This window comes from Aspergillus vadensis, assembly GCF_003184925.1.
Source record: "Aspergillus vadensis CBS 113365 unplaced genomic scaffold BO88scaffold_2, whole genome shotgun sequence".
Classification (NCBI taxonomy): domain Eukaryota; kingdom Fungi; phylum Ascomycota; class Eurotiomycetes; order Eurotiales; family Aspergillaceae; genus Aspergillus; species Aspergillus vadensis.
This window is the reverse complement of record NW_020292040.1, coordinates 840,821-854,931: the sequence shown is the minus strand read 5'-3', so window position 1 is coordinate 854,931 and position 14,111 is coordinate 840,821. Positions and strand designations below refer to the sequence as shown.

Sequence of the window (14,111 nt, the reverse complement as noted above, 5' to 3'; positions counted from 1 at the left end):
TCAAATGGCGACGCCGCCTCCCGAGGCTCCCTCTGCGATCAAAGAGGAGAAGCCTCAATTGCCGCCGTCGCCCAATGGAGTTTCACCTGCTGATACTGGTCGCACAGGGTATGCTCCGTTATTTTCGCGTTTTGTGTCTACGAAGTCTGTTTACTGATGTCCTCTCAGAGTTCAAGATGCTGTAGCCAACGCCAAATCAGACGCGCCCGTCAACGGTGCAGAGAAGCCGACAGAGGAGACCAAGCCTGCCAAGGCAAACGGATCGACTGCCGAGTCTACCTCCAACACAAACGGCGTAGCCGCGACCGCCTCTCCGCCCAAGAGTCCATCCTTGCCGACCGCAGATACTTCCGCACAACCAGCCGTCGCGTCCGAAGAAGCCAAACCTTCAAATGTGGATTCAGCTGCGACTGGGGAGAAGAAGGAAACCGCTAGTGAAAAGACGTCTGCGGCTGCACAGGCTAGTGGCGACGGTGCGAGTGGCGCCGAGTCTAAAGATACACAGGCGCTTCAGGATGCATCAAAGCCATCAACTGATGCGCCGTCCGACGCCAAAGTGGAGAGCACTGCCCAGCCATCACAAGATTCTGCCGCAGTGAAAACCGAGCTGCCCCACCATCCTTCGAATGCGAAGCCTGAGAGCGCAATGCAGACCGACGCTGCTAGTACGGCGCCGTCGGTGCCGCCACTGCAGAGCGTGGATCAAGAGATGCGTGACGCGCCGGATGTTCCAGCGTCCCCGACCAAGGTTTCGAGGGAGCGCGAGCGTGATATTAGCGACGAGCCTGCCGCCAAGCGTACCAAGATCGGAGGGGAAGGTGCGGCGTCAGCCGAGTTCAAGGTGCCTGATTTGCCTACACCTAGCGAGGCGCGCTCGGAACGGGCTACAAATGGAGAAGCAACCATGACTAAGGTTCAGCACAAGTTCCTCTCCAAGTCAATCCAGAGCTTGAAGCGGATGCACGATTCTCGCTTCTACAGAGAGCCTGTGGATCCCATAAAGTTGAATGTCCCCCATTACCCGCAATTCATTAAACGGCCCATGGACCTTGGGACCATTGAGAAGAAGTTGAAAAACAACAATTATCGGACTGCACAGGCCGTCATTGATGATTTTAACCTTATGGTGCAGAATGCGCTGACATTCAACGGTCCCGACCACCTTGTCGCTCAAGAGGGGCAGAAGCTCAAGATCACCTTCGATAAGCAGATGGCTAATCTACCTCGAGCTGATGAGGTGGAGGAGAAGAAACCGAAGAAGTCTGTTGCTAAGCCCTCGACAGCAGTCCGTCGAGATCACCGTCCCGCTCCGAGTCCTAGCACGGCACGCGCCACGGGCGCTTCTCCCCAGGCGACAACCTTTGCTTTGGGTCCGGAAGGCCTTCCTTTGATCCGCCGCGATTCTGCTAATGCCGACGGGCGTCCGAAGCGTTCTATCCACCCTCCGAAGCGCGATCTCCCGTACTCCACGAAGCCGAAGAAGAAGAAGTATCAGTGGGAGCTGAGATTCTGCCAGGAGGTGCTGGATGAGCTGCACAAGCCGAAGCACTACACCTACGCGATGCCTTTCTACCACCCCGTTGATCCTGTTGCGCTCAACATCCCTACGTATCACAGTATCATTAAGAAGCCCATGGATTTCTCTACTGTGCAGAGCAAACTGAGGGCCGGCCAGTATGAGAATGCCAAGGAGTTCGAGCTAGATATGCGCCTCATCTTGAAGAACTGTTTCAAATTCAACATTCCGGGCGACCCGACCTACATGGCGGGCCAGCGGCTCGAGGAAGAATTTAACAAGAAGTGGGCTCAGAAGACACGCTATCTGGAGCAGCATGAACCGCATGTCGAGCATCACAGCGCAGAGTCTTCCGAAGAGGAGAGCGAGGAGGACGCTGAAGAAAGCGACTACGATGCCGAGAAGCTCAGCCTGCTGCAGAAGCAGATGGAAGAGATGACCCGCCAGATTGAAGCTATTACGAAGAAAAAGAAGACCCCCCCGGGAAGCAAAAAGCTCGGAAAGACCAAGCCGTCGAAGAAGGAGAGTAAGAAGCCTAGCACCATGGGGCTCGCTAAGAAGGAGAGCAAGAAGAGCACCACCAAGGTTTCAGCCAAACCGGAGAAACAGCACTGGGTCACCTACCACGAGAAGCAGATCATTTCCAATGGGATCAGTAGCCTTCCTGACAAGAAGATGCAGGAGGCGCTCAAGATCATCCAGACTAATGTCCCTGCCCTCAAGGTAAGCTATTTGTTCAATGTGAATTTACTTTCTATGCGAGGCCTAACACGTTCTGCAGGGTACCCAAGAGGCTGAAATCGAGCTCGACATTGATGAGCTTCCTAACGACGTTCTCCTTATGCTACTTCGGTTTGTCAAGAAGAACGCGCCGCATGTGGTAGAGGAGGATCCTGCCTCTGCGGCAGCGGCGAACGCGGCCGCCCCGAAGCCGAAGAAGAACAAGCCCATGAGCAAGTACGAGCAAGAAGCTCAGATCAACATGCTCGAAAGCAACTTGTCTCGGTTCCAAGGTGGTGGCGGAGGCCGTTCTCCAGACCCTATGCCCTCGGTCGAAGCCAACGAGAGCAGCGACGACTCTGAAGATGATTCGGAGGAGAGCGAGGAGGAGTAAATGATTGCTGCCTCTGGCAAGCTATGTTGTTCTTCTGTTTGCTGGGCCTGTGCCTCATGACTTCAGTAGTTAATTCCCACTGCGTGTTACGCCATGGTCTTTTTCTTCCACCGACTAATGAGCTTTGTTTATCTTCTATCACTCTACTTCTGTTCCTAGCGATTGTGTTTTCTTCTCATTTTCTTTTTTATTTTCCATGTTGGAGGACAGTGCGATCGGCGTTGAGCCATGCACTTGTACATAGGGTGCTATTTGGAGGATGTTTGACGACCAGCAGCGCAACCGGATGATTCCTTTGATGAGGTTGCGTTGGATCTCCTTTGAGCTGAGGGACGTCGAGTTTATCAGCAACGAGGATGGGGTCGGATGCGGAGAGAAGCATGCTGGGAAGGCTAGGTGCGTGTATGATTACGAAAGGAATGTGAAAACGGAAGCGAAAATTCAGCTTTGTATTATGATATGATATTAATTCATTATGGTACTTGTAGAGTGTAGACCATGCTCTAACCACATGTTATGGACTGTAGATCGCCAGGTCACGGGGATGAGGCGGTGGCCGCCCGATTGCTCGCCGCCTGTTGGTAGATGATGCACTTCCACCTGCGACAGCTTTACGCGTAGTCCCTGTCATAAACCATGATCCCGCCATGCGATCCGGTCATTCTTGACAACAACCCTCAATTCAAGAGACTTTATACCCACTTGACGACGACTCTCTTGAACCCCGATGGCTCCACTCGCGCCCAGAATGCGCAGCCTGCTAGACAGGCTGTTGTGGAAGTACGTCTCACCTCACCCCGTTACACCAAGTCGTGCTATCCACTTCTGAATGGTTCTCTGATGTTGGCATACTGTATAGGAAGTAAAAGCTTGCCGGATACGAGACGCGAAAAAGCAAATCAAGAAGCAAGCCTTGCGACGGCTGGCATTCGACCCCGACAGCGGAGTACCCGACGATGTTAGCAATACCAAACCCCTCAAGAGAGATGAATCAGACTAACGATTGATTCATTCAAGTCCCGAGACCCCATCGCCATCATAACCCTCTACCTCGAATCCTCCCCCGAATCACTCCAGCTTGACGACGACCCCAACGATGCAGCAACAGACGCGCAAATGCTCCTCGCGCCCGACATCAACGAATTCTACTCCAACCTCCCTCTCCTAGCCACTCCTTTATCGAATGTCCTCTCCACAACACTCAACGACATCCGCACAATTGCCAACGCAGGAACTTCTGACTCCGCAGGCTCCGGATCTTCGTCAGCACCCAGTGAACCGCCCCGAACAACTCGCGCACGCAATCGCCAGGCTATGCTTAGGTCCGTCGCGCAGGTGCCGCTCGCCTCACAGCTCGAGGATCGTATTTGCGCTTTGCGGCAGATACAGTTGACGGAGATTCCGGCAGCTCGAACCCGGATGGCTGCGACGGCGGCGGAGGTGCTCGCGACGCGGGCGGCCGTGCTGGAGCGCACGGTGATGCTCTTAGAGAGGGCGAAACATGGGGCGATCGCTCGGGCGGCGAAGGCGAAGGCGGACCATTTGGTTGCGGTAGCGCAGGGGATAGAGGGGAAGCTCAAGTATGTCTACATTGAAATTGGGTGGAGAACAGGGGCTAATGTGATATGACCTCAGTGTTACGAAACTGGATATACTCGCGACGATACATACACCGGAGGTGGTAGATGCGCTGCGACGGTATTATCAGCACCTTCAGAGTACGAGGGAACGACTGGAGGAGCGGCGTGCTATGGCATTGGAGGAGTTGAAGGATTACGAGAATAAAATTGATGGAGTCGGGCGCGGACCGATGAAGGAGCTTGCGCGACAGTATGGGTCGTTGATACAGGAAGTAGAGGATGTGAGGTTGGAGATTGAGCGATTGCATGTTTAAAATTGATTTATGATAGATACCCTGACACGAACATACACCAATAAATACATAATAACATTACCCTTATTTCTTGACTAGTAAGTACTACTTAAGTACTAGTATACAGCTAAACAGCGAACCAATCACCAACCCCGCAATCACCTGACCCCTCCCGCCAAAAGTTTTCTTTTTTGCCATCCACTCACTGATAACGATAGTAGCCCACTTTATTCTTATACTCAGGAACCACCCCCAACTTTCTATTTCTTAATCCCTTAGAAAACCAACCAGAACACCATATAATAAAAGGGATAAGAAAAAATGGCCGACGACTCCATCTCCATCTACGACGAGATCGAAATCGAAGACATGACCTTCGACCCGGTTCTCCAGATCTACCACTACCCGTGTCCGTGTGGCGACCGCTTCGAAATCGCCATTGATGATCTCCGTGACGGCGAGGATATTGGTGTTTGTCCCAGTTGTAGTTTGATGATTAGGGTGATTTTTGATGCGGTAATTTCTCCTCCTCTTCCTTCTTTCTCCTTTCCGTCTTGTTTTTCTCTTGAGAATTCGCTATGTATCTTGTAAATCATTGTGCTGATTATGCGGGGTTTGTGTGTAGGCCGATCTTCCCAAGGACGGTGATGATAAGAACGGGTCGGCGGCGGTTGCTGTTCAGGCCTAAATGTTGGGGGGTTTTCGCTTAGGGTTAAGCCTATTAAGTTGATTTGATTTTGGGATTCTCTACATTGGGTGGGATTGGATTGGATTGCTCGCGGACGATTGCTTTCCGATACCTCGAACAAACGACGAGTGTGCTTTGCGACGAAGTGTTCACTGCGAGATGTGTGTGTCGACTACGAGGACATCGCTCGATGGTGATATCGGTGGGTGATGTCATGGCTTGAGCAGCAGCCACTCGACATACTACATGCAGCTTGCTGCACTTGAGAGCGAGCGCAGGCGCAGAGCCGATGCCGCGCCGTATAACACGGGCGCATGCGACGCAAGATGTCTGTATCTGCGATAGATGCGCAGATTGGGAATGAGTCAACGACGGAAGAATGGATCAAGATACCACTTGGATATATACTATGTTATCTGCGCACAAGTACTCTACGCAACGAGTACCGCGCCGAACTGTATTATCTACTACCAGGCACTACAACACTAGATAACTAGTAGTCACTCACACACATCAATCCATATCCTACACTATATCTCAACCACCCGCCCGTAGACATTAAGTCAACCACCTCCCGGTGCGGAGAAAGGAAGCAGCAGCAGCAGCAGCAGCCTACTCCAGAACCTCACTGTACACATCCTTCGGCAAGTTGAGAGTCAACTCATGGTTCAACAAATCCGTGAGATTCGACCCATCCCGGAGATAGATCCACTGCCCGTTAATAAACGGCCTGGACTCCTGCTTCTCATGCATTTGATCACCCTCCACCACCCAATCGTACCGCTTGGGACCGGAAATCGGCGAGCTCAACCAGATCTGCTTGTTGGGGGGCTGCTTGTTCAGCACGTAGGTGCCTACCCCGGGGACGCTGATGTTCATGACGCCGGCCTGTAATTCATCATCCATCATTGTCAGTTGAAATGTTTTCTTCTTTTCGGTAACGTCACTCAGAATCAATATGGGGAACTGATGATAAACGAACGCTATACTCAGCCTCAATATCCGAACCCTCCTCCTGGACCTTCTCAATCTCATACTGCAGCACATCCAAGTAGTGTTCCGCGTGGTCATGGTACTGCGCGTCCGTCAACGGGGAAGGCTCGGTAACGTGGGTGGCTGCGCCGGCGACATTGCTGGATTCAGGATGCGGAGCTGGAGGGTCTGCAGAGTCGGGGAAGATGCCTTTACGGGGAGCTGAGGTGGCGTGGAAGCATCGACGGGGGAGCTGGGGTTGGGGTTGAGGTTGGAGCTGGAAAGGTGTTGCTGTTGCGAAGCGGGCACCGATGCGGAGGGAGGGACGGGCGACAGTTGCAGCGGTGGGGGAGAGGATTGCTCGGGGGAGACGGGAGTACATGGTTGGATTCATTGTGCTGAGTTGATTGATGTTGTGGTGGTGGTGGGAGAAGAAAGGGAAAAGAGGAAGAAGAAGAACAAGAACAAGAGAAGAAGTGATGGCATCACATCATCGAGTGCGGAGCGGAGCGGGCTGTCATTGGCTGTGGAGAGAGCTATACCTTTTAGTCTGTCAGCTTCATCATCCATCCATCTTCCTTCTTACTTCTTACATCCACTCTGCATTGCTTACTACCTCCTCCACTTTATGTGAGTCATTCGGGATTATCACTGAATATATCTCCTCAATGCGCCCCTGCAGGTCACTTAGACCCTGCATCGCAACTCATACAATACTACGACTACAATTCCACCCCCGACATCAGCTCCATCTGCAGCTCGATCTCCCACTCTCACTCCCTCGACTCTACCATAATCACAACCACAACCACCACAAAACCATGTCCAACTCACGACCACATCCCAATCAAAAGAAGGAAAAACGCCCTCCACTCACCCACTTCCTCTGCCTCCCCCTCATCAACGTCACCTCCCTCCCCCAACTCGAATCCTCCCTCGCAACATTCAAAGCCTCGATCCCAACTCTCCAACCTCAACACCAACATGAACATGGACATGGACACCACCAACATGAACCTCAACCCCAACCCCTCATCCCCCCCTCCGCCCACCGCCCAGTCGGCACCCTCCACCTCACCCTCGGCGTAATGAGCCTCCCGACCCCAGACCGTCTCTCCCAAGCAATCCGCTTCCTGCACTCCCTAGACCTAGAAGCCATGCTTCGCGATGCCCAATTCTCCTCACCACAAACACTACCATCAGAAACAACACCACCCACATCTCCATTCCTCATATCCCTCGAATCCCTACACGCCATTCCCCGCGCAAAAGCAGCAACCGTTCTGCATGCCGCGCCCGTGGATCCCACGAACCGTCTGTATCCATTTTGTGTCCGGTTGAGGGATAGGTTTCTCGAGGAGGGGTTTTTGGTGGGGGATAAGCCTGCGGAGAAGCCTGCGGAGGTGGCGGTGGATGTAGGTGGTGGTGAGGAGCAGCAGCAGCAGCAGCAGCAGCAGCAGCAGAGGCAGGTGGATTTGGCTGCTGGGGATAGTGCGGAGATGGCGCCTGCGCCTGTCAGGTCTAAGCCCAAGGTACGGCCATTGTTGCTGCACGCTACTATTGTGAATACTATTTATGCGAAGGGGAAAGGTGGTGGTCATGGTGGGAGAGGAGGTAGAGGTGGTGATGGCAGGGGTGATAAGAGGAAGAGGCAGTATACGTTTGATGCGAGGGAGATTCTTGCGAGGTATCGCGATTATACGCCTACTACTGGAGAGGGCGTGGAGAGTACTGGGACTGTTCCTAGTATGGGGGCCATTGAGAATGAGGGCTCTGGGTCAGGTTCAGGCTCAGAGGGTGAGAGTGGTCTTTCCAAACGGAAAGGCACGCCCTTTGTTTGGGCGAGGGATTTCCCTATCGAGTCGGTATGTATCTGCGAGATGGGCGCGAAGAAGCTCGTACCTGATCTGAATGGTAAGGACGAGGGTATGAATGCGCGGCTAGGGGAGAAGTATCGCGTCGTAGCGGAGAAGAGTCTGCTGTTCGGTTCGTGATATCTTAAATATCATGCTTGACTATAAGCAAACAGCAACAGCAGCAGCATGTACATACATAGTCTACAACCATAATGACGTGTAAAAAGTAACAACAGCAGGTAAAACGCCAAACACCACGCTGAAAGACACACAACCTCTCAACCACCAAAACAATAACCCCAACTACCTCACCTTACTCATCAACGTCTCCATCCCCCTCTCAACCGACAACTCGGCCGCCTTGGCCTTAACAGCACTGATCATACTGCGCTCGAAATCATCCCTCGTCCTAAGCACAGCCTCAACCCACGAGAGCTGCAAATCCCAATACTCGGTCTTGAAGTTCTCATACACAGCGACGAGAGCAGGTCCCTTCTCCGACTCCAACAATCTAACCAACCAATCCACAAGCCGCCACTTCATCTTAATCGTACCGGCAAACGAATCCGGATAATTCTGGAAGAAAGCAAACACCGTAAGGACATCATCCTTGAATTTATCCGTGTACGGGTCGGTATTATGACGGAACTTGACGCCCTTGTTGCGCACAGAAGATAGGTATTTGACGAGGAGCTCGTCGGAGAGTTCCTCGACCAGGATATCTGTAAGAGAGGGGTGCAGGACGGGGGAGTAATCGGCCATGTAGTCTTCGAAGGTTGAAGTGATCCGTTTGACAGCGAAATCGCCGTACCATTTCTGGGTGAAGAAGTCGGGGATAGTTGTGCGGAAGTCGACGGCGAAGATGAGTTCGACGAACTGGGTGAGACAGTGGGTGCTGAGGTCGACGTAGCCGTCGCGCAGGGCGTCGAGTTCCGGGATGGCTCGGGAGGCCATGTACTTGGGGTCGACGATGGTTTCGAAGTCGCGTTTGAAGCGGCTGAGGTAGCCCAGTTGGCCGGTTTCTTCGTTGTCGTCGATGCAGGCAATTTGGTCGTTGGCGACGGCGACGAGCCAGTCCTGGAGGAGTTGGAGGCCGTCGAGGAGGTCGCCGCCGGGGGCTTTGTATTTGGCGCATTCTTCGTCGATGAGGGTTTGCCAGGCCACTTGGCGGGCTTTGAGGACGCGGAACATGGCGTCGATGATGCCCTCGACGACGTCTGTGCGGGAGGAGGCGCCCGAGGCCATGATTTGCTCGTGTAGCATGCGCCACATGTCTGGAAGGGTTTTGGTGCGGAAGCAGCCTTCTGGGTTGGTGTCGAGGGAGTCGGGGATGCGTTCGACGAGTCCCTTGCGGTCGGTTTCGGTGATGCGGTCGGTCCAGTCTTCCACGGCGCGGATGATGATGTTTTGCCATTGGCGGATGAGTTCGGGTTCGCGGTCATCCAGGATGTTAGGCTTGAGGTCGGCTTGTTTCCAGCCGAGCTTGTTCATCTTCTTATAGTATTTCTCGGTCCAGTGGATGATGGCGAGGAGGTTGTCGGCGGGTAGTTCGGGGTCGTTGATCAGCCCGATGAAGAAGTCGTGCATCATCCGGTGGTAGATCTCCGTGTAGGTCTTGTAGATCTTCCATTTCTTCGGCATCAACGGCTGCATGCCTTGCTGCACGGTGTAGAGGTCGTTGAAGAACCAGCGGAAGTTCTTGTCGAGGTTGTCTGGCTCGGCCAGGAAGTCCTCCTTGGTGGCTTCGAACTGGTTCTGCGCGTAGAACTCAATAGCTTGCAGGAACTTCTCCTTGTATCCGCGAACCGTCTTCGGTCCTACATTCATCGACTTAAACCGGTCTGCCAGGTCCTGGTGATCCTTCTGCGCCTCCTGCAACGCCCGCACCGTCTGATCATTCTTCTCCTCGTTCATGACCACAACCGCCAGCCGGACCACCATCCCAGGGTTATCCGACTGCACTAACGGGATCAAGTTCATGCACGCCGTACCGAGGTGATCATCAAACCAATCAACCACACCATCCAAACCCTGGAAGTAATCTGCCAGAGTCTCCTCACTACTCGGATCTTGTGCCTTGCGTATCTGATCCATAGCCTCGTCTCTGAAGTCGCGCAGCTTCGAAATCTGCATATGAGCGCGCAGCAAGTTGGGCTGATTCTCTAAATCCTCATCATCCTCGCGCAGAAGATCCTCCACCACCGCCAGGTTCTCACTGAACTCCTCCAGCCCCTTCTTCATCGTCAACGTAGCCTCGAAGTTCCTCTGCACCTTGGCCAACTTGTCGATCTGCGAGAAATCCTCCACGCTCGTTTGCGACTCCGCGCATAGTTTATCGATGCCTTGTAGCTCGTCTTTCGTCTTCGAGACCTGTCGCTGACCTTCCGTGAGGGCGTTGATGCTGCGCTGCACGGTCTCCAGTTGGTCGCGCAGACCTTCCCGTAGCTGGGAGTCAACGGCCGCTTTCTTGCGCGAGTACTCGGCTTTCAGACCCATGATCTTGTCGAGGTCTTCGGGGTGGCGGAGGATGTCTTCAAGACGGGGCATGGCCACCGTTCCGTCGTCGTCTCGCGCCATGGTTTGTAGCTGTCGCAGTCTCGAAGTTCACGGTATAGTCGTTCAACGAGTCCGTATCGCCGCAAGCATAGATACAAAGCCGATAGGATACTATCACACCACCAACAAGTATAGTCCAATCAACCGACCGATGGTGGTTAGCTATAGTAACAGCTTGACCATAAGCTAGCAGCAACTATCCCCTCCTAAACGCGCAGCGCTCCGGGGTATATCTGCACGTCACAGGAACTATTAGCATGATAGCCTCCCAACATGATGGAAACAAGAGACAAACTCACCAATGGCTCACCGAGCCAAAGAATCTTCCAAAATGACAATCGTTACAAAGATACACAGCAATTAGGTAGCATAGCAAGCATACTAAGTAGTAAATGCCACCCGCATTTCCCGCCCGCCAACCCGCCAACCGGCAGAACGACACCCACCACGTGACTCCCCGCCCAGCTACGCTACCGCCATCGGGAAATTTGCGGAATCAACAGCAAAAGCATCCCAGCGAGCAGCATTCGCAAGCACAGAGAACAACTCCACATCCTTCAGACCAACAGTGTCATTGAGCGTCTACCCTACGATCCTCCGAATCCTCCCTACCAAGTACCTCCGAATCAAACATACAAATTCACAAACCGCCAAAATGAGCAGCTACTTCCGCGTCACGCTCATGCGCTCAGCAATCGGTCTCCCACGCCGCACCAACGACGTCCTAAAAGCCCTCGGCCTGAAGAAGCGCATGGCCACCGTCTTCCACCCCGTGTCGCCGTCTGTGGCGGGTCAAATCATGAAAGTCAAGGAATTGGTGCAGGTGCAGGAGGTCGACCGTCGACTCACGAAGCAAGAGGTGCATCTGGAGCGCAAGCCCGACCCGGGATACTACGTTGAGAAGACCTCGGGGGTGGAGTTTGAGGAGAATAGATTGGCTTGAGTGATATCCATCCCTGGGGGTGGATGTTGTGGTTCGCGATTCGGCTTTTTTTTGCGGAATGGTTTCTTTTCATTGATGGATTGATTGATTGATTGGTATGCGAATGGAGTCTGGGATTTCATATATTATTGTCGATTTTGTTGGATACGCCTGCTCATGTGGGTGGAAAGTGATGTGTACTATATGGGATTGAGGAAGTGGTTGAAATTCCACTTAGAGGAGGAGGTGAAGGGAAGTGAACTATTGCATGCATCCAGCGGCTTTTCTTTGATCAGATCATGTGTCTGAGTCCGGGTTCATCTTGCGCAACGATTTTGCATTGTACTATACTACACATATTATCATATGGAATGGGATCTACATCACCCTAAAAATTCAAGTCTTAACGTCTGTTTTATAACAATAATTCTCCAGACGAAGCAATACCCAACCTATGCACCATAACACCAATTGTCCGCTATTTGCAATTCCTAGACTTATACGCTTTTCAACCCATATGGACAATGCGGGCCTTTTTGAACAATCTAAGCTTTGTACAGGGTATCCAGGAAGCCCTCGGCCAGGCGGCTGACAATACTCTTGTCCGGCATGCTGCCGGCCACACCGTACAAGGCTGCAGTGTCTCCACGCTTAACAACGTATGCCTTGCCTTGCTGCCTTCTCTCTTCCGCCTTGGCCAACTCCGCCTCCACAGCTACGACCAGGTCGGTGGTAAGTGCATCCACAGCAGCAGCCGTGGGGACGGTGAACGCGACATGGATCGCCGGGGGCGATTGAAGCGCATTGAGATGCCAGCCCTTGGCAGAAAGGCTGTCCGCAATATCGTAAATATCAACGGCATCATTCTTGCTGTAGAACGCAACAACGCTGACCATGGGCTTTCCAACAATGTCCAAGCTCTTCGACAGAACCGAGTGCTCTTTGATGGAGGATTCGAACTTCTTGGCGGCGCCCATGATGTCCAAGCAGCTCTTGATGTAGCCAGACTCGCCAACACTCATCAAACTGGCCCAACATCCGGCAATCAGGGCACCAGGACGGGAACCCGCCACAGATGGGGATGCATAAACACCACCGGACCAATCTGGGTAGATGAAGTATTGGTAGCTGCGGTAGGCCTTGTTGCGATACAGGAGCACCGAGTTACCCTTGGGTGCAAATCCATACTTGTGCGTGTCCACACTGATGCTAGTCACTCCGGGAAGGCGGAAGTCGAAGCCACCTTCTTCTTCATAAGGCGACGCAAAGCCCGCCTTCTTCAGGAAGGCAACAACAAAGGAACCAAGGCAGCAATCAACATGCAGAGGGATCTTGTAAGACGTCGCGAGACGAGACAGAGCCGGGATGTCATCAACAATTCCGTGAGGGAAGTTGGGTGCCGAGCCAACAATCAAGACAGTGTTCGAGTTAATCAGGCGACGCACGGAGGGAATGTCCACCTTGTACTCGGGAGCCGGGCAGGGAACACGATGGAGCTTAATCTTGAAGTAGTTGCAGGCTTTGATGAAGGCAGCATGAGCGGTATCAGGGATGATCCTACAGGCGTGTCAGTAGATAAGCAGAGTATGTATAGGAGTAGCCACCCACATTTCCGGTTCCTTTACGCCACGCTCGAGGAAAGCCTTCTGGCGCGCACCCAAGCATGCCATGATGATCGACTCCGTACCGCCACTGGTAGTGACACCCGCGCCATCGGACGGGGCATTGAACAACGCCAGAACCTAATCCAAGTAAGCCATGTACTCGTCAATTTCCCGGAAAGTCATTACCATAGCTACGACTTCGGCTTCCATCTTCCGAACACCAGGGAACACATCAGGATGGATGGGGTTGGCAACACCAAACTGTCCGAACGCTTCTGCCTGTAGCTTCAACAAGTCCTGGCCACCGTGGTAGACAGCACCACTGACACGGCCATCTTCCCAGCGTGTATGTTCCATATTTGCCAGCTTGTCGAGCTCAGCGCGAATTTGTTCCGCGGTCCATCCTTCCTTGGGAAGATTCAAATACCGATTAACACCTGGACCAGACGCGACGAGTTTCGATTCGAGATTCTCAATAGCTGTGGAAACCTGCTTATCAACCTGGCCGCGGACGCCGGGGAATCGCAGAAAGATGGAATAGCAAAAGAGACGGACGGCAGCGTAGGCATTGCGGATGCTGCCGAAGATGCCATAACCGCGCAAAGAATAGAATGCCTTGCGAACGTAGCGAAGGATAAAGAGGACAAAAACGATATTTCGAAGACTAGTCGTCCGGTGATTAACACATTAGCACATAGCTCCAGGAAAACAAATGTCAGACGAGCGAGCGATCGTCCGCCGTTACGCGGGGATAATGTAAAGCTGCTCGGCCACTCACAAGTCCAGATGTGCCGCCGCCAGTTGGGTGCTGGGGGCCCTGCTGTAGCCCAGCAGTTTATTCTGCAGGGCGACGGGAAGTAAAGAAGATGCCATAGTTGTAGGCAATAAAAATAAAGCCGGGTCGGGGTAAGGGCACGACGACCTCCAGACTGAGGGAGAAGAAAGACTGGGGAAGCGAAGGAAGGTCGATGGATCGGATGATGCAGGAAACCGGAGCCGGGGGCGATAAG

At 53.0% G+C, this 14,111-nt stretch overlaps 8 protein-coding genes across 8 annotated transcripts; 5 read left to right on the top strand and 3 right to left on the bottom strand.

The window, feature by feature from the left end:
- The first annotated feature begins 541 nt into the window (after positions 1-541).
- On the top strand, positions 542-2,484 carry BO88DRAFT_97406 (putative transcription regulator BDF1). Its single transcript, XM_025713296.1, has one exon. It carries the CDS (start codon positions 647-649, stop codon positions 2,312-2,314), a length of 1,668 nt encoding a protein of 555 aa, XP_025567270.1. The 5' UTR covers positions 542-646; the 3' UTR covers positions 2,315-2,484.
- Positions 2,485-3,236: 752 nt separating this feature from the next.
- On the top strand, positions 3,237-4,575 carry BO88DRAFT_401094 (uncharacterized protein). The gene is made up of 4 exons (XM_025705751.1): positions 3,237-3,410; positions 3,490-3,588; positions 3,648-4,210; positions 4,266-4,575. Exons 1-4 carry the CDS (start codon positions 3,267-3,269, stop codon positions 4,522-4,524), a joined length of 1,065 nt encoding a protein of 354 aa, XP_025567269.1. The 5' UTR covers positions 3,237-3,266; the 3' UTR covers positions 4,525-4,575.
- A 249-nt stretch (positions 4,576-4,824) lies between these two features.
- On the top strand, positions 4,825-5,191 carry dph3 (CSL family zinc fnger-containing protein; the record flags this gene model as incomplete). The annotated part of the gene is made up of 2 exons (XM_025710490.1): positions 4,825-5,019; positions 5,129-5,191. 2 exons carry the CDS (start codon positions 4,825-4,827, stop codon positions 5,189-5,191), a joined length of 258 nt encoding a protein of 85 aa, XP_025567268.1.
- A 444-nt stretch (positions 5,192-5,635) lies between these two features.
- Positions 5,636-6,594, bottom strand: BO88DRAFT_401092 (frataxin family protein). The gene is made up of 2 exons (XM_025705750.1): positions 6,174-6,594; positions 5,636-6,079 (listed from the first exon to the last, which is right to left on the bottom strand). Exons 1-2 carry the CDS (start codon positions 6,543-6,545, stop codon positions 5,804-5,806), a joined length of 648 nt encoding a protein of 215 aa, XP_025567267.1. The 5' UTR covers positions 6,546-6,594; the 3' UTR covers positions 5,636-5,803.
- Positions 6,595-6,984: 390 nt separating this feature from the next.
- On the top strand, positions 6,985-8,157 carry BO88DRAFT_449345 (uncharacterized protein; the record flags this gene model as incomplete). Its single annotated transcript, XM_025710489.1, has 1 exon — positions 6,985-8,157. The coding sequence occupies one exon, from the start codon at positions 6,985-6,987 to the stop codon at positions 8,155-8,157; it is 1,173 nt and encodes a 390-aa protein (XP_025567266.1).
- Positions 8,112-10,935, bottom strand: BO88DRAFT_440720 (SNARE-binding exocyst subunit SEC6). Its single transcript, XM_025709824.1, has 2 exons — positions 10,875-10,935; positions 8,112-10,808 (listed from the first exon to the last, which is right to left on the bottom strand). The coding sequence occupies exon 2, from the start codon at positions 10,594-10,596 to the stop codon at positions 8,323-8,325; it is 2,274 nt and encodes a 757-aa protein (XP_025567265.1). The 5' UTR covers positions 10,597-10,808; positions 10,875-10,935; the 3' UTR covers positions 8,112-8,322.
- A 146-nt stretch (positions 10,936-11,081) lies between these two features.
- BO88DRAFT_401090 (mitochondrial 54S ribosomal protein uL30m) lies at positions 11,082-11,906 on the top strand. The gene has a single exon (XM_025705749.1). It carries the CDS (start codon positions 11,231-11,233, stop codon positions 11,516-11,518), a length of 288 nt encoding a protein of 95 aa, XP_025567264.1. The 5' UTR covers positions 11,082-11,230; the 3' UTR covers positions 11,519-11,906.
- Positions 11,882-14,070, bottom strand: BO88DRAFT_401088 (sphinganine-1-phosphate aldolase DPL1). The gene is made up of 5 exons (XM_025705748.1): positions 13,880-14,070; positions 13,288-13,765; positions 13,106-13,239; positions 12,123-13,054; positions 11,882-12,096 (listed from the first exon to the last, which is right to left on the bottom strand). The coding sequence occupies exons 1-5, from the start codon at positions 13,972-13,974 to the stop codon at positions 11,894-11,896; spliced, it is 1,842 nt and encodes a 613-aa protein (XP_025567263.1). The 5' UTR covers positions 13,975-14,070; the 3' UTR covers positions 11,882-11,893.
- Positions 14,071-14,111: the final 41 nt, after the last annotated feature.